Below are 19,127 nucleotides of genomic sequence, written 5' to 3' on the forward strand. Positions count from 1 at the left end.
TCAGCACAATGTGGAGACCACCACAAGAAGAAGAAGAAGAAGAAGAGGGATAAGGAAAGATAATACCGACATAAATCAGCTCTGGTTTGTGTGGCGCGATGCAAATGATGTAATGTATACTCCATACTTTTGATATCCTAATTATTATAACGGTGGTATTAAAGATGCTATGTGACCAAAAAGCAGGTTTGGACAAAATGGCCTCCATCCTTACACTTGACATTTTGTTCATTAGCCGAAGAATTGTTTTCAAGTACCTCGGGTCCTCTCGCCAAAGGTCAGCTGGGATGGGTTCCGGTTATTCCGGAAATGAACGACGACATCTTGGATAGAAAATGAATTCGGCTGACGTCGTTTGAATTCGCCGCCGACGATTCTCCCCAAAACATCTCCCACCCTCACCCCAAAAAAAAAAAAAAAAAAAAAAATCAAAATTGCACAGATCTACGTATTGGTGTGACTGCTGAGTGTTTTGGTCATATATTTTTCCAAATGAGTTATTCATAAAGTTTTATTGCCGTTTAGATAATCTATTGTTTTCTTTGAATGGGCGGGAAAAACACTGCAGTACCGCGGATGGACAACAGGTGGTGGTAAAGTAAAGAATCAAAGTCAGTCCACTTTTAGAAACAGTTAATATTGTAATACCTGTACATAATAATACAGTTTTTTTTTTTACTTATAGACATTTCTGGAAAAGACCACAGCAAAATTTAATTTTTTTCTGATATCTCATTCCTGTAATTTTATATTGTGTAATTGTACACACCCATGTCCAAATGTCAGGTCTTTGTGATTTACAAAATGAGACCAAAATGAATGTGACCTGTACCTCGGTACATTCAAACTTGTTAAATGGGAGTCAACACAATTATTTTTAAAAGTTTACCATCTAAAGTGCCTCTAAAAAAAAACATGCTGTTTTTTTGTTTTTCTGAAAAAGTTTTAATCTTGGTCTCATCTTTTTAAATCACAACAACCCCTTGTCGATTTTTTAAATATCCACTTGTATGATAGTTGTGACAATAATACACCAATTTAATGCGCTTTTAACACATTTAATTAGGATATTTTCATGACTTTTGTGCCGGCATTTTGGCCGTGACTAACCGGATACGTTAGGACGTCCATTTTGGTTCGACGTGGCTCACTCGGCCAAAAAAAAAAAGGTAAGTCATGCATTTGTCGATCTTTTCAACCTTTGTTGACTTTAATAATGTGGAGGACGTGTAGCACTTGTCGGCGTCACAGACACAGACTCTTAATAATAATCTTAAACACACATGAGTTGGGGGGGATGTTCTCGAGCTTGGCACGTAAGGGCGAATTGTCGTTCTTCCATTTCCAAAACAGTTGACATCCACACGCTTTGTACATCATCTCTTACACACCGATGCAGGAAAAGAACGTGCGTTTAAATGGCGAGCAGCTACAAAATGACAAGGCAATAATGTAGTTCCACACGACTAGTGCTGTCCGTCGTGTCCGTCCGTCCTTGTAGCACCATTGGGAACGTTTTCCTTGCCCGTCGTGAAGATTCCCTTTCTGATATCCATCGAAAAAAACGAGTTGATTTTGTCCATTTTTCTACCTCCAAAGTGTGAATAATGCTACATTTCATCGCATTTCGTCTGTGAGTTAACACGATTAAGCACAAATACATACGGTAATTGACAAACTATTATATTTGATTATTGTTTTTTTAGACCTTTTGCATGGGAGCCACGTGGAGCAAGTGAGCCAGCAGTGTTGGCACCCATTTTACTGCGCGTTACCGCCACCTTCTGGACTGGTAATGAACTGCACTGGCAGTCAGTTAGCTCCACGTTTTGTCAGATTGTTTGGCCTTGGTGGAGGTCTGATATATATTTTTTTTATCCATGTTATCTTCTCTTTGTGGGCACACACAAACACACACACACACACGCATACAATCAACACAACACGTGAAGCCATTTTGGGAGCGGTAAATAGGAAAAAAAAAAATTCAATAGTCTGTACAGTCCAAGAATGGAGGATGCTTAAATGTTCCATTTTTCCAGGTTCTTTAGTTCATCCGCAATTTGTCATTGTGGCATCCAACGAGCAGCTTAGACGTCCATCACTGCGTCATTCCACGCCTGGTGTTCTTTTGGGGGGAGGTAACAATGTCGGCGTCCATGGGACGAGAAGGTTCTCGGGAGGTCATTTCCTGGCGTGAAGGCTTTCCTGGAACTTGGTGCTGGAGTAGCGGATGTGGAAGCCCTTCTTGCTGATGGTGTCATCACTATGGAAACGGATCAGCAAGGCGTCGCTGGGTGAGTAGATTCCTTCCCTGGGCTGAGGGGAGGGGAAATATTGTCCAGTTTAAAATGTTGATAAAACTTTTTAATGATAATACCAATAAATCTGATTTAAAAAATACTCTTAAAAAAAATGGCATATTTTCGCCTAAATCAGACATTTTTTGTATTTTTAAATGTAACAACAAAATTAAAAAAATAATTTCTCCCTCTCAGTTGGAGGTGAAGAACTTTTTCTCCACACTTTCTTACCCCCGACCCGCAGAATCGTCCGAGCCTGTGCGAGTCTGCGTCGTAGCCGTTGTAGAGTTCGATGAAGTCGTAGCCGCAGTCGGCCTCCTCTTCCACCTCGAAGGTGACGAAGCTGAGCTCGATGCCGTAGCCCTGCTCGGCCGTCAGCAGCCACTCGCAGTCGCTGTGGCCCGGGTAGTTGTTGTCGCCGAACTGGGCGTGCGAGTACAAGTTCTTCTGCCGGGCGTCCGCCTTCAGACGCCCGCCGCACTCTGCGCACAAGACGACAATGCTTGTCAAGCTTGGGCAATTTCAAGATTAGTAAATTGCAAAAAACAATAAAAAATACATTAAATATTACGGGGAGGCCTTTATTTGTACACAATTTAAAAAATATATTTAATTACTATTATGGTGTTTTATGGTTCAATTGTAAGTGCAAAAAGTGTATTTTATGTGTTGGCCGCTAGATGTCGACATTGATCCAGCCAAAGTTTGACTTGCGCAGGTTTGTCATTTAGAATGTCACATGTCTTTGTTGTTTGTAATTTTGTTGAAAATATTAACAAAAGCACTCGTGGTTTAGTGTACCGGTGGCGTGAGTGGCCTGGAAGCCCTTCCGTTGTACGGAGGCGTCGGAGATGAATCGGAGGTACATCCGGTTGGCTGTGGACACCAGCGGCTCGGGAACTTTATTGCCGCATAACCTCCCCAAGATGGCCGCCGCCTCGCCGTCGCCGTCGAAGGCCTCCAGGTGATCGTAGGCGCACTCTTGGTGCTGCTCAATCTCGAACTCGCTGAACGTCTACACGGTAAGGGAGGAACAAAGATTTTTCTGGAGCATTTCAACGAAAATATTTGCTTTCAAAGTACTGTTATATCCTAATTTTCATATTTATTTTATGAAAAGTCTGTGTGTGTGTGGGGGGGGGGATTTACTGACAAGGTTGAGCACGTTTTATTCTGGGGCATAATGTCGACCACGTGTTTGTTCAACATTTTCACTTACATAAGCGATTTTAGGAGATTACGGAATTAAATGTTAATGACCCCGCGTCGACGGCGGAGGGCAAACCAGGTTACAACTGGCTCCGATGAGTGAGTGTGTGTGTGAGTGTGTGTGCTTTTAAGACCTCAAGCAAAAGCACGTGGTATAGTTTCAATTTTGTTCTGTCTACTAATTACATACTCACTTTAAATACTGGACTCAAACTAAAATGATTGATGTGCAAATGAGGCTATTTTATGAAAGCAGGTGTGAAGCTCCAAACCAGTAGAGGGCAGCATGTTACAGGATGTAGCTTTACTACAAGTAATCGGTGACAAGGAAACACCAGACGTTAGCAGCACATGTGTATTCAAGGACCGAATTTAAAATATACTTTGAAATATTTTACTCATGTTTTTTTCCCAAATACATCATTAATGTTATTATTATTCGATTTGTATTTTTCGTTATTTATCTTACCACAAAGACACATCACACATTTAGCCTTGAAGGAGTAAATAACATGCATGAACGTATGAATGTGCACACGCAACTGCGTTTGTGTGTGTGTATGTGTGAGGGAAACAGATGGGGAAAGTAACCTGAGGCCTTTTTCGATTGCATGAACGCACTCTGCACGTTTTAGCCCAGTTACACAAAAGTGCATCTTTGATTTAACTCGGAGTGGCGCATGGAAAATATTACAAAAAGCAACTTTACTCTTTGGAAACCTAAAGTGAACAAAGATGGCGGCAAACTCAAATGCTCTTTGTCAATAAATTAACCTTGTACCGTAATTTTCGGACTATAAATCGCACCGGAGTATAAGTCGCACCAGCCATAAAATGCCCAAAAAAGAGAAAAAAACATATATATGTATATAAGTCGCTCCTGAGTATAAGTCGCCCCCCCACCCAAACTATGAAAAAAAACGCGACTTATAGTCCGAAAATTACGGTAGTTGATGAAAAAATATGCCACGGCACTTAATCGGTTACTCTTTGTAAACCGAATAACCTAGATTATGAAAAAAAAAAGGCGTCACGGGTCTACTTACGATCCTGACACGGTGTCCCGGCGTGGCCGTGATGTCCCAGGTGCACTCCTTGCGGCTGGGGTACTTATCGGGCCAGTTGGGGCTGCTCAGGCTGCCGCTGGCGCTGTGGATCTTGTGCTCGCACTCGGCTGCACACACGCAAACACGCACGGCGAGAGGAAGTTGAAATCAAGGCTGCGCAGGAAGAGGTCAAAGGAAATGGAAAGGGAACAGGAAGCAGCGAACGGGAGGCATTTAAAAAAAAAAAAAAAAAAAAAAAGCACGCTGACAAGTTGTGTGAAATGGACACGGCAAACAATGCTGAGTGTAATTACACGCACACTCAAGGCTGTTGCGAAATACCATGATATCACATGAGACGACCTTAGCCAAAGGTTGTGCTTTGACGCACCTTCCTTGCAGTCGTGCTTGTTCTCGTGCAGCACGAAGCCGTGGCGACACTGGCACACGTACGAGCCCACCGTGTTGACGCACTCGTGCTGGCAGCCGCCGTTGTCCTTGCTGCACTCGTCCTTGTCTGACACAAAAAGGCGAGCAAACGCGTCAACCGCAAAGTGCTTCTGACGGTCGGGAAAAGTCAGTTGATATATTTTGTTTTGCTACGTAATGTACCGTAATTTTCGGACTATAAGTCGCGTTTTTTTTCATAGTTTGGGTGGGGGGGGGCGACTTATACTCAGGAGCGACTTATATACATATATATGTTTTTTTTTCACTTTTTTGGGCATTTTATGGCTGGTGCGACTTGTACTCCAGTGCGACTTATAGTCGGAAAATTACGGTAATGTTCTGTAAGCCGCGTCAAGGTGTGTTCACCTGAGAAGAACTGCGCCTTGAAGCCTTTCTTGGACACGGTGTTGTCCGACTTGAACTCGATCCTCATGTTGTTATACTGCGACGTGATGACCTCCGGGACCTCGGTGCCGCAGTATTTCCCGTGCAGCTTGGAGTCGGGCGACAGGCCGCTGCGCACCTCCACGTAGTCGTACTTGCACACCTGATCGAGACACGGTGAGGGGACACCTCCAGCAGGTGGCGCCGCGACAAAGGTCGGTGGCCCGATCTCACCTCGTTCCCTTCCAGCTCAAAGGCCTCGAACTGCATGGAGATGCGATACTGCGTGGGGGCCACCACGTGCCACACGCAGTTCTTGTTGGGCGGGTACTCCTTGGGCCAGCCCGGCGTGCTGATGGTGCCGTTCAGCTTGGACAGAAGACCGCCGCACGCCGCTGTTTGGAAGGAAGGGCGCACTTAGCCAGCCTCCATCCCTTACACACTACATCATTATGAAAATGGTTCCTTGAACGGCAATCAAGATTTGGGGAGACTCGTTAAGGGTGAGTAGTCGCCAATTTTTTTTTTCAAGATTTTAAAAATCAGTCTTGTTTGTGGTAACCTTTCATTTCTACTCCAATACAGTTAATAACGATAATCTTTTTTCCCTTCAGGAAAAGCGCTTCCGCACTTCCCGACACACAAGTTGAGGGTGAGTAGAGAATACACACTTCAGCCACACACACACACACTCGTCAGCGTTACCTTCGCAGCTCTTTTTGTCCGGCGCTAGTTCGTAGCCCGGATCGCAGGCGCACTTGAAACTTCCCAGCGTGTTAACGCATCTCTGCTCACAGCCGCCATTGTCCGCTTTGGAACACTCGTCCTCCTCTACGATAGAAATCATCTGAATACATAACATGCGATCAATGGAGATGTTTTGCGGATCGATGCCGAGCTCACCCTTGAAGAAGTTAGCGGCGAAGCCCGCCTTGTTGACGGTGCCGTCCGACACGAATTTCATCCAGAGCGTGTGCGCCGTCGTGCGCACGTCCTCGGGTTTGTCGTAGCCGCAGAATCGGCCAATCAGAGGGCTCGTTTCAAGCGGCCCGTCTCGCGCCTCCAGGTAGTCGTACGCGCAGCTGTCGTGTCGCTCGATCTAATGTCGTCAAATGACGGAAATCCAAGAAACAATTTAGTAAACAAACTACATTGATGGAGTCACGTCACTTGGTTTTTCTCGTTTTTATTCCAAACCAGCATGATGACTCCCACACACGCACACACACACACACGCTAGCGCAGACATTTAGATGACCATCTTATTAGAGCATGAAATCCTAACCAGACGTTCCCACGCACACTCGTGAGACTTTCCTGGACTTTAAATCCATATGACTCCCCCCCCCCGCCCCGCCCCGCCCCTCCCCTCCCAGAGTTTGACCCCTCCCTCCCTCCCTCAGACAAGACATAGGCACGTAATCACCTCGAAGGCCTGAAAGCTAAGGCCCACGTTGAATCCCTCGGACACGGTGATCCTCCACACGCACTCTTTGGAGGGCCGGTAATCGTCGGGGTAGTTGGGCGACTGGATCTGTCCCGAGTCTTTGATGATGTCGCCGCCGCAGATGGCTAGGAGAAGTCGCGCATCACCATGGCGTATATTGAAGTGCGCAAAATTCCAGAGTAGTTTTCGAAATTGTTACCTTCATAAACGGCAGAGAAGCCTTTCCCCACCCAGTTACTGCTGCTCCGGAATTCGACCCACATTCTGCTGTCGGTGGAGGTCAGGACGTCAGGAAGTTTGTCTCCACAGAACCTGCCTGTAGTTTGCACGTCTCATTTTTTTTTTACATGATTCACCAGTTATCGTTCTGTGTGTGCATTGCAAGCGTCTGACCCAGCAGAGGAGCTTTCCTCCAGTAGCCGTCGCGCACCTCCATGTAGTCGTACCAGCACAGGCTGCTCTTGTACAGGTCCATGGTGGTGAAGTTCAGCACGATCTGTAGGCAAAAAGATTTTCAATCGTGCTTCGCTCGGTCAAACTTCTTTCGTCCATTCCAAATATCATTTTGAGGTTTGAAAATCACACGATGCAAAAGCGGCTGATAGCAGCCAGGCATGGCGGCCATGTTGGGAGGGGCAAATTTACATTTATAGGCAATGCGTAGACATTGGAAATACCGTTTTTTCCATGTATAATGCGCAAAAATGTAACTAATTTATTGTCCTAAAATCCGGGGTGTGCATTATACATGGGTACAATTTATTTATTTATTTTTTTGGGGACACGTCAGCTATATAAAGAGCGACAGCTTTTAGGGCGCGTATTATACATGGGGGCGCATTATACATGGAAAAAAACGGTAAGTCGCAAATATTTGTGTGTGTGATATATAATATGTACACACGTGTGTGTGTGTATACCTTTTCTCCAGGCGTAACCGATATTCTCCACACGCAGTGAGTGTAGGAAGGGTACCCATTGGGGTAACCGGGAGATGAGAAGTTGCCGGTGGAATCTTGCAGGGTCTCTCCGCACGCTTTAAGACACACACTGCACTGTTACAAGTTTGATTGGATCCATTGAATACATGCTCAGACAGAAAACAAGATACCGAGAACAGCTGAAGGAAAGTTATTTTTCGGAAGATTGGGTGTACTTAATAAGATGGCCGAACAGTTGATGTCACCCGACTCGTCACCACTTGCGCGTTCAACAGATGACATCGTAAACCTCGGTGATAAATTCGACCCCAAATTGACGTCAACGAGGTAGTAGGGGACCGCAGGAATGTCACAAACGTGCGCAGGAAGCCGTCGGAACGCAAAGTGTGACGGAACCGGTTGCACTGATGATGAGCTCATCTTACACACACACACACAGGCCCATGGCCGCACACACACGCTCAGAGTAAATATAATGAGTACCTGGACATCTATAGAGCTTCCTTGCCTGTGCAATGTCTCCTTTACTGAGTCGAGTCCGCTGGCCAATGGCAGGCCGGACGCCGTTTTCGTCTCTGGATGGAAGGATGGTGTCAAGGAACATCCCCCTTTAACACACACAAACGTGAGGAACACCTCCACTATGGGGTTAAAAAAAAAAAACGGAATATTTTATTGTGACATTTGCTGAATTGCTTACCTTGAGAAGGTGTTTCTGGCGTAGTGCATGATGCTATCAAAGTCGTACGGCTCGCCCAGAGAGTTGACCTCGCCCGGCTCCATCTTCAGGAAGTTGTACTCCTGACCTGGGTGAAGCGGACGCGCACACACCCGCACACACACACACACACACGCGCGCACACACACGGTCGAAAAAAGTTTTATTATCAAATGAGCGTTGGTCCGTCTACCTGTGTTGCTTCACCGTTGGTGTTCAAATATTCGTTGACGCTAGAAATTAGCATATGTGGCGTTTTTCTATGACTGCTAAACGCCGACCATCGAAGAAATGCTGATAGTGAGTCCAGGTGCATTGCGGGTGGCGCGGTCCTCACCTGGTTGGATGTTGTCACGTATGATGGTGACGTGGTCGTCGCGGTCGGGCCGCGTGTGCTCGTGCCAGAATCCGATGACGTGGCCCAACTCGTGCACCACGATGCCAAACTTGTCGCAGTTCTTGCCAATGGAAATGGCCTGGGGCCCGTTGCCACGGCGACCCACGTAGGAGCAGCACCTGAGCAGGGTTTTTGTCAATTTTGTTCATCTTTATTTTTTCTATTTTTTTTTTCTGTCGATGGTCAAAAGAGGTCAAATTTGACGGCTTAGTTGGAACGTGTTACACATTCTGACACACACATACACACACACACACACACACACACACACACACACACACACAGAGTCAGGATTTCCTGCCTCGTATTACATCCAGCAAAGGAAAAGCAGTAGGATTTATTTATTTACATCCAACACTTGGATCGTGCGCCGTTTCATAACTCCGTTCTGGTTTGCCGAGGTATCTAAGCTAGGCTAACAAGTCTGATTGGAGTTATCCCGCCAACTGCAATCGGAGGTCTGCGACTTTTGTTTGTTTCATTCATTCATCTATTTAACGGCGTGATTCGTGCCACACACACTTGCATTTTTTTTTTTCTCCATCTGTTAGTCTCCCCCCATGGCGCACGTGTATTTGTCCATCCGATTAAAAAGGATCTACTCTCCGACACGGCCGCCATCATCATCATCGTTGTCTTTAACTGGCCTGGATGTGTGCAAGGATTAGCATTTTTTTTTTTTTTTTATCCTTTAAAAAAAAAAAGAAATCTAATATTTTTCAAATGAATGAATGGCCTCCTTTCATGCTTGGTGATAAATGAAAGCTGCAAACACTTTTAAGATGCCACTGCTCGGCCAAACAATGCCTTTCTCAGCAGCGTGAACACACACACACACACACACACGAGGAAACCCGCCGAGCGTACAAACACTTAAAAGTCCGCAGTGTGATTGGCGGGATGTGGAAACAGGAGCGGGACAGGAAGGAAAGCGGAGCCATTGTTGAGTGAGCGTATCGTCTCACGCTGTGACAAGGTCACACACACACGTCCGCACGTACACACACACACACTAGTGCTGGGAAGTAAAAAAAAAAAAAAAAACTATAAAGACTTTATTACTGTAAGTAGTTTTTCAGGTATTGTTTTTCCACGAGGATTGTGAAAATTTCAACAATTGGGACGAGAACTTGGCTATGCAGTAACTCACCCACATGGTCTGTAGGTGAACACGATGTAGCTCTCCTCATCGGTTTTCTCGATAAAAGACACGCACGTTTGTTTCTCCCAGTGCCGCATGGCCTGCTTGAACATGGCCCGCTGACTACCTGTGAAACAAATATCAAACCCAATGCTACAAAATCCAAAGCAACCATTCCCATTGGAAACAATGGAAATCCAATCAATTGGTTTCAGACTGATCCGATATTGCAGAGTTTTAAAGAGCAGATATGGCTTCGACTACCGCTTCCAAAAATCTCACCGGTGAAGTTCCCGCCGATGACGTAGGGAATGACCCCGCCGGGCCAGATCCTCTCGGCTCGGGAGGTGGCTGCTCGAGGAAAGCGGCTTTTGTATCCCGCTTTGACGCTTTTGCCATTTTGACTTTTGCGACTGGAGTTTTTCCGCAGAAAGTCTACAGAACCAAAAAAAAATCACATCTCAATTTAGGGTGGCTCACAATCCATTAACTCATTCAGTGTCATTGACAGGAGTCACTGGGTTGGCAGTGAATGAGTTAAGTGCTGAGTCGGGAGTTGTTTTTATTTTCCATCGGGTGCTCGAGCGTCATCTTACCCAAACCGAAAGTTCGTATCCTCTCAAGCAGCAGGTACAAGGAGGCTCTCTTTTTTGCCACTCGGGGTTCCTCCAGACCACCTGGCGCAAACACCCCCAAAAATCAAGAGTGAGCGATCCACATTAAGCCCCGCCCACCTCACTCACCCGCCGTGTGTCCTCGCAGGGTGCGCGTCAGATCCACGGTCCTGTCGATTTGGAACATCTCGAGGTCTTCCTCGTCTAAGGCAATGTCGCCCCAGAATGCAGCTGCAACGACCGCACATCACTTCAATCGGTTAACGTCTTCCTTCTTTTTTTTTTTCCTCCCCCCCCAGCACAAGAAAACCACATGAATGGATTTCACTCGGCGCTGTTGACAAAACCACAACGTTGCTGTAAATAGCACAAAGTCAAGCGTGCGTACGGAGAAGGTCAACATCCACGCGCACTCACGGTAATGCACCAAACTGCAGATGGCCACATCTTTTCTTCTATGGTTTTGGAATGAGATGTTCTCAATTCCATTTGCCGTGTTTATCTTCACATTTGCCTCCTTCCTGTTTTATGAATGTTTTAAATACCGTTTTTTTCCGTGTATAGTGCGCCCCCATGTATAATACGCACCCTAAAAATGGCATGTTGATGCTGGAAAAAAGCCTGTACCCATATATAATACGCACCCAAATTTTGACTCCTACTTAAGTTCATAAACGTAAAATTATTTTAGAAAAAAGATCATATTTGGGAACAACCGGATGTTATTCTGCCGGTCAGTATCACTGCGCATGCGCTGGCAAACTCAATAGCGAAGAAATGTTTCGGATTTGTGTAGGGTGCATTGTGACAGCAAACGAGCAGGTGATCTAGCAAGCGTCTGATACGAGAGCATTCTGTTCGAAGTGAACAGCAGAGAAGAAAGCGCATCTGTAATGGCGGCCTCCGTATCATATCCGAATTAAAAAAATAATAATAATTGTACCCATGTATAATGCGCACCCCAGATTTTAGGACAATAAATTAGTTAAATTTTGCGCATTATACATGGAAAAAAACGGTAAGCTAAATTTTTGCAATCATCACATTAAAAGCCCCGCCCCTTGTCAAAAATCCTAACTGGATGCTTGACCTGAAGTGATGGTTGCGCGTGTGAACTCTTCCGACTCGCATGGAGTGACTCGCACTTTTTACACACTGAAATATTCAAGACTCAGGGGCATCCTCCATCTGCTGTCGCAACGCTTCCCCTCCTATAAAATGCAAAGTCCGGTTGGAGCACTTGGGATTTGATTGATTTGAATAAACCATCATGCTCGCTTTAATCATTCTTCTGTTTTGTTATTTTTTTTTGGGAAATGAATTTGTCGGTTGATCTTTTTATTTGGGCTCAAGAGTTCGAATACGAGGTCACGCCGCAGGTTGGCCCAAATGTACGCACGCGCCGCTCCATGTGAGGCCTTGTAATATTATTACAGCGCATTTGGCCGTGAACATGCATATTAAAAAGAGATTATCTCTTTGGCCCGTTGGAGGATTTTCGCCCTGAAAGTAATCATGGTACAAGCCGCTTGTTGATCCGCAGTGAGCGTTTTGGGGCGGAGGCTGAGCATCTCCACATACTTTATCGCTTTCGATATTTGGAAATCAACGACTTCATTGTGAAGTTGCTTCTTTTTTTTTTTTCTCCCATTTTGAAGTCACTTCCTGTTCCTGCTAGGGGCAGCGGAGCCTTTGCCCCAAGTCGCTAACAAAAAATGATGACTTGACCTTCCGAGTAAAGCACATATTGAATATTGATCACAACTGAGCGGGCGCTTAGCAGGTGAGCGGAGTAAGGCAGAATCGCCGACTCATCGCTTTGAAATGAAAGAGCCACCGCCCGCCCGCCCACCCGCCCTGCGCAAAACAATGAGCGAAAGAAAACAGTGAATGTGTTTGTGCTGAGGCGGGAATCCTGAGGAGGACTTTCGGAAGCTCGGTGGCAGCCTGGGGAAAATCCTGTTTAAAGCCGCGTGTACGCCAGCCACGTTTCCTTCCTGACCAGCAACGTCGAGCGACACCGACCGATGCGCTGCCTTTCAAACGCTGACCTCGATTGCATACGCATTTTTGGAAACAAAAACAAAAGAATTGGAAATCGAATACAACTTCATGCAAACTTTGACAAGCTTAAATTGGATTGAGGTACTTGAAAGCAAATGATTCAAACTTGGACTTGGGCGCAGAAATATGTGATTAGGACATCTATAATGCCACGAACATAAATTTTCATCAAAGAAAAAAATACATATATTTACATATAATATTTATTTATGTATTTATTTATGTATTTATTTATGTATTTATTTATGTATTTATTTATGTATTTATTTATGTATTTATTTATGTATTTATTTATTTATTTATTTATTTATTTGAATCTTGCATTAACTATTCAATGCTTTTGACTGCCACAAACGCAAATTTTCTTCAAAGAATTTTTTTTTTATAATTATAATAAAAATAATAAATTATAATTTATTTATTTCTATATTGATTGATTGATTTAAATCTTGCATTAACTATTCAATGCGTTCGACCGCGTTGGAAGGACAACAAACAAGTTTTGTCTTTCGGGTTCCCGGTGAAGAAATCTACCGCTTCGCAACGTGTGTGTGTGTTTGTGTGTGTGTGTGTTTCTTTCTGAGAGCCATGATATTGGAAGGAAGCATGAATGACTTGGGAGCATTCTGTGTTTAAGCATGTGTGTGTGTGTGTGTGTGTCATCTCCAGCTGAGCAGCAGGATGCAGACAACCAGGAAGAGATAAGCACGGGTGAATGGAGTGAGCTTTGCGTGCGTGCATGTGTGTCCACGTAAGGAAATCACAAAGACCTGGAAGAGTGTGTGTGTTTGCGTGTTGTCTCGCAGCGCGGGCCTCGGAGAAGATAAGCAGACAGGCAAATAGCGCGCTGATGTTTTCCCAGTGAAAACAGGAGGCGGAATAGCGACGCGTTGAGACGATGGCACAGCAGGGTCAGTGCCTGGAATGGCCTCCTCGTCTTTGCACACTTTATAATATTTGCATGCGCCCCATTGGTCCACCTCGTCATTTGTCAGCCAATCAAATGAACGGTCATCGCAAATCAACAATATTTCGATTCAATTGCGACGTACAGCCGCCAAATGTCTTCAGTTGACTTCCATTCACGCCCGACGTTTGTTTCTCATCTAAGTTGCTGGGTGACATTGAAAAAATGATGACTCAGCACAAAGGGAGGTGATGGAATGTGCAGAATTCCAAGGATCCATTTCCTGCACGGTCAATCGATACCGCCGATCCGTTTGATCGGGAATGTTGGCAACGTCTTGCGGACGAGCCCGAACATTCTTTTTGGGAAAGCACACACCAATAGATATCCAGTCAACGTAAACACGCTTGACTCGATGAGGCCTTTATGTACGAGATTCTTTTAATACCAACACGGTTCTGCTTTTTTAACCTACAAGACTCACTCAGTTCCTCCCGCCCGACATATATCGACTTACTGTCTCCTTGCACGACACACACACACGCACGACCGAGTACCGGGATTAAGCATCCACACACACACACAGATGAGAGTAAGGTGCACACAGGCAAAAGGTTGTCAGGTTTATGCATTTGGAATGTCAGGAATGTGTGTGCAAGTGTGTGTGTGCAAGTGTTTGCTGGTGTCAGCTGGTGGACAGTCAGTGTGTGTTATTAGCAGAGGTGCGTATTTAGAATTATTTTGCTCCGTACAATTACTCGAGTATATATTTACTTTGAGTGGTTTGAATGCAACATTTACTTTGATTTGAGTATTTAACTTTTATAGGAAGACTACTTTTACTCCATGACATTGAGCTACATTGTGCTCACTACTAATTTTTGTCGGACATCACAAAAAAACTACCGTAATTTTCGGACTATAAGTCGCGTTTTTTTTCATAGTTTGGGTGGGGGGGCGACTTATACTCAGGAGCGACTTATATATGTATGGTTTTTTTTCCACTTTTTTGGGCATTTTATGGTTGGTGCGATTTATACTCCGGTGCGATTTATAGTCCGAAAATTACGGTATTCAAAATTAAAATGATTGAATGATGTGACAACAAAGTTTTCAGCCGATGAGATGCATCTGGCACCTTCACGCAAGCTTTCGATCAAACTTTTGCTAAGTCAGCGGTGTGCGGAAAATGGGAACGTTCGGGCGCGCAAATGATAAATGTCCGAAAAAGTTTGGGTTGGGTCGAGCGGGGTGTGTGCCTTTGCAAGCCCGTCCAACACGTTAGCATCTGTGCTAACGTTTATGACGGTATTGTTTCTAAGATAAGGGTCACTTCGCCCCGCTCCCGAGTTTAGCTGTCCCTTAGGATGCCCTGAGTCACATTTTGGCTGCAGTTAGCGCCCTCCGAGGTGAATCTTTATTAGCCAGCTGTTATTCAGCCCCGAATATCTGCATTGTACGCACGTCACCTTCTCCGGGGATTCTGTAATATAGTTGAGAGGTAATCAAGTACTTTGGTGGACTTATACGGCAGCCTGCACCTTATTGATACCAATATAATTGCAATTGTATTTGAAAAAAATGCATACATTAAAACATAGGTTGAATGAAAATGTACTTCAAATAAAAGACTTGAGCTATTTAAAAGTGAAATACAACTGAACTGTGCGAACAAATTCACTGTCATATACACCTGCAGATAAAACGATGAAGTCGCTGTGGTGTACCACTAGAGGGAGCAACACATTTTAAGATTTTGAAGATACTTTCATTTTTTTTTGTCTGACCTATAAAAAAAATCTTGCACAATACGAATTTTACCATGTGTGCTGTTCCAGAAAAAAAGATCCCACCTGTTACTGAACCTAACCTTTAATTCTTCAATATTGCTCAATATATTGTAATTTATGTGCTTATTATAGTTTATTATGAAAACTTGATGTGGCAGGGAAACAAATAGGGCAGATTTTCAATCAGTGCCAAATTTTCATTTTGAAAAGTTGACTTGCATCTCTGATTGAAAAACTTTGCCTCAACGTAATGGCCAGAAATGACTCAAGTATGTTTTATATGATATAAATCATAAGAATTGACCACTCTTTCATTATTAATCAAGATGCATGCTGTATTTTACGCTTGAAAAGAATTTAATCATCACATGGAGCCCTTCTACAATAATAAATTCGGATCTATGGAAGTGATGCAAAACTATTGATGAACACGCTGCCATCGCGCGCGCGCGCACGCACACGGAGCGTAACGATAAAGTGCATGCAATGCGACTGACCGGCTTTGCACGGGTCCTTGTAGTCGATGGTGTCGGGCCTGTCATCGTCGTAATACTCGTAGTCGCGGTCGTCGTAGTCCACGCAGAAGCCCACCTTGGCCCACACGCTCAAGCCGGCCAGCAGCAGCGTCAAGCAGCGCATCTTGGCGGCCACCGCCGGCGGGACTCGCTCCATCCGACTCAACACAAGCGCAAGTGGAGTAGAGGCGGGACGGAACGGGACGGGACGGGACGGGAGCGGCTCCTCCAACGCCTCTGCCCCGACCGGCCCCCGCGCTCGCCCCGGGCGGTCGCCCCGGTCACCGGTCCCCCGGTGAGCGGCGCTTAGGACGCCGCTAAAGTGCTGTTGTGCTCGCTGGCCGCGCTCGTCCGTGAGCCCCCCATCGCGCTCCGCCGCCGTGCCGACGCCGAGGGGCAGTCACCACCGAGCTGCAAGTCCCACAAGAAGAAGAAGGTCCGTGATGGCAGTGCAACCCGGGCTCCCGCTCCAAACATCCGCCCGGACGCACCGACACACACGCGCGCGCGCACGCACGAACTACGGTAGTTCAACGACTTTTGCAAGAGAATGTCGTGTGTTACTACGGTGCAACTGTCATCTCCTTTGCAAGTGAGTCTGACAATCTGTGCGTGAATCTACCTCTCTCTCTCTCTCTCTCTCTCTCTCTCTCTCTCTCTCTCTCTCTCTCTCTCTCTCTCTCTCTCTCTCTCTCTCTCTCTCTCTCTCTCTCTCTCTCTCTCTCTCTCATTCCACTAAGGCCGGACGTATTTCAGCACAATTAAAAATAGTTCCACTGTTTATGTTACATTTTCGCCTTCTCGCAGTACGCACCTCGTCCACCTGGGGGCAGTATAAGACATATTGATATACTGTAATTGAGCTAATCTCTCAGCTTCTCACTACGTCACTAATATTGGCTGTTCTTTGCAGAGGATAAAGAATAGGGAGCACACCGTTGATGTTTTCTGCCGACAGCGGCACAATTGCGTTCAGGTATGTGTGTTGCTTAAAAGGAAGCGCCATCATCAGATGCTAATTGTCAACCCATTAGCCAATATTAGCATTTCTCATTGGATGGTAGCATTGGTTGTTTTGCTAAAAGAAGCTGAAGCACACGGAGAACGCCCACGCGTGCATGCGCGCTAAGATTTGAATGCAGAGCAACAGTGCGAGGCGCAACTGCTAACCACTTGTGCACCGTTTCAAAACTATTTCCAACGACATTCTCGAGTGTCATTAATCTCCTGCCACATGCTCCAGCGCGCACACACACACAAAACCAAACACACTGCTTACCTGCACGCTGACATCATGCCGTTCTTCAGAGTCCTGGAGTGGGGGGTCAGGGTGGGATGGCATTGGGGGCATTGGTGGTGGGGGGAGTGGTATGATTGTGTTAGTACCCCCCCACCACTACCACAATCTCCACAACCTTTACAAGATTATCAGACGCTGTCCCTGTTGTGGCTAATCTCGGCCTGCAGCAGAGGTACTCTGCAGGTAGCGCCATTCTGACGTCACGCCGCCAATCCAACCGACAAGCTGTCCAACCGCAAACATGGCCGCTGCAAATCCCTCGTGTGCACGCACGCACACGTTTGCGTGCGTGTTTTGGAGAGTGCGTTATAATGCACACCTTTAAATTAGCATGTTCCTGAGTGCGTATTTTTGTGTGCATGTGCCATTGTGTTTGTTTGCATGTTGTGTTTTCTTTATTTGCCATTTAGTTGGTGAAGAAAAACCTTTTGCAAACAAACTTTGGCTTTGAAAAAACTCAATTGTAGGACACACATACACAAACACACATTGTCTATGCGTCGGGATCAGCAAAACGTCCGCCTCTTAGACAGCATCCAAAGTATTGAGATTAATGCTCCCTGCAGGTATTTGTGTCCCTATTTAAAGCCGACATCGATCCGTGCGTCCCTGAAAACTTTGTGAAAGAACCTCACCAGCATTTAGGCAACACACACGCACAAACACACACACTTTGGAGAGTGGAGAAGAAGTGCTGTGGGTTGCAGATTTGGTAGATATGGTCTTGTTAAGGTTGCTAAGGGCCTTCTATAATTGCTGGGCAGGCCAAGTACAGTTAATGGATATTTTGAGGGCTTTCCCAGACTCAAAAACTCCCCAATTATTTTATCTGCATAGTGAGTTGCTCAGTGCTTCTGATCGAGTTTGAGCCAGCTCTTGAAGGTCATGAGTGATGTGATGACACTGCGACTGTATCACTTTGTTAAGATCACACCATTCCTTCCTTATCGATGCTGATATGCTAATAGAGGCTGCTAATTGCTCCACCAAGGCTAATTGGCTATGCGGCTTATTGATGTGCAGCATTGGCAAACTGCCGCCAAAACTGCTGATTTGGCTTTTCCCATGTAAATTTTGAACAAACTACATCAGAAACAATTTACACGTCGGTGCACTTTTTGCTTATCAGTGAAATGTAAAGGTAATGCGTAGGCTTATATGATTTGTTTTGAATTGGCAGTGCTTATTTGTATGTGCAAATAACATACAGAGCAAGTAACACACTACAAGTAGCATTCAAAATAGTAGGTTTATTTAAATGGATTTAAAATAAAACTTAAACTATAGATAGGTTGATTATTGTACAAAAAGAATGTTAGAGAATAAATACTATATTTTGTTATCATAATAATATGCAGGAAAAACTCAATGAAAAAAAAACAAATTTAGCCAGAATTATTAACAAATTAGGGAAAAGTCATTTTCCTTCAAATACTTTCTAAAAAACAACATTTTCTCCATTTTGAGAAGTCTTTGTAAAGACACATGACAAATTTATTGAAATTTCTTCGACTATTCCTTTGGGTTACTTGTTTGTACTGTACCTTTAAGAGTTTTGCGACATTTTCTGTCGCAGTTTTGTGACGTCTTACAAATTTATCGCATAAAACTGCAATACATCCACGAATTTATATACTCAAATACGTCCATGAGTGTAGAGAGCTCGGTTAACAAGATAAGGTTAAAATGCTGAAAATTGTCAAATTAGCCATAGTCGGTTTTGGGTTATATTTTACCCGAGGCGGCACTGTGCCTTTAAAACTAGTAGCGCCATTCTTGTCGCACTTTGATGACGACATATTGCTTTTCGGCCAGTGTGCTTCAACAAGACATCCCAAACAATTGGTTTATTTACACCAAACAAACTCCGTAGAAGCGAAAAAAAAACACGTGATTGACAG

General features: G+C 44.9%; 1 protein-coding gene and 1 long non-coding RNA gene across 2 annotated transcripts; one reads left to right on the plus strand and one right to left on the minus strand.

Moving 5' to 3' along the window:
• Positions 1 to 526: 526 nt before the first annotated feature.
• LOC133150932 (dorsal-ventral patterning tolloid-like protein 1) lies at positions 527 to 19,032 on the minus strand. The gene is made up of 21 exons (XM_061273565.1): positions 15,909 to 19,032; positions 10,780 to 10,881; positions 10,633 to 10,713; positions 10,319 to 10,471; positions 10,046 to 10,163; positions 8,836 to 9,014; positions 8,481 to 8,586; positions 8,264 to 8,388; positions 7,760 to 7,875; positions 7,233 to 7,335; positions 7,039 to 7,155; positions 6,819 to 6,964; positions 6,296 to 6,491; positions 6,098 to 6,223; positions 5,627 to 5,787; positions 5,375 to 5,555; positions 4,950 to 5,075; positions 4,559 to 4,686; positions 3,105 to 3,318; positions 2,535 to 2,785; positions 527 to 2,319 (listed from the first exon to the last, which is right to left on the minus strand). The coding sequence occupies exons 1-21, from the start codon at positions 16,081 to 16,083 to the stop codon at positions 2,185 to 2,187; spliced, it is 3,039 nt and encodes a 1,012-aa protein (XP_061129549.1). The 5' UTR covers positions 16,084 to 19,032; the 3' UTR covers positions 527 to 2,184.
• On the plus strand, positions 5,428 to 11,252 carry LOC133150935 (uncharacterized). Its single transcript, XR_009713833.1, has 4 exons — positions 5,428 to 5,569; positions 5,642 to 5,895; positions 6,007 to 6,044; positions 10,950 to 11,252. It is a non-coding gene; the product is annotated as an uncharacterized LOC133150935 (long non-coding RNA).
• Positions 19,033 to 19,127: the final 95 nt, after the last annotated feature.

The sequence above is a fragment of the Syngnathus typhle genome, linkage group LG3 (assembly GCF_033458585.1).
Source record: "Syngnathus typhle isolate RoL2023-S1 ecotype Sweden linkage group LG3, RoL_Styp_1.0, whole genome shotgun sequence".
Lineage (NCBI taxonomy): Eukaryota > Metazoa > Chordata > Actinopteri > Syngnathiformes > Syngnathidae > Syngnathus > Syngnathus typhle.

What these genes read in the sequence shown, in the direction of transcription:
- LOC133150932 (XM_061273565.1), bottom strand. Translation starts at nt 16,083, where the DNA reads ATGGAGCGAGTCCCGCCGGCGGTGGCCGCCAAGATGCGCTGCTTGACG. An exon ending in TTCACCTACAGACCATGTGG is followed by an intron (nt 9,015 to 10,045) that starts GTGAGTTACTGC and finishes AACCCTGCTCAG; the next exon opens with GTGCTGCTCCTACGTGGGTC. An exon ending in GAAGCTCTATAGATGTCCAG is followed by an intron (nt 7,876 to 8,263) that starts GTACTCATTATA and finishes TGTGTCTTAAAG; the next exon opens with CGTGCGGAGAGACCCTGCAA.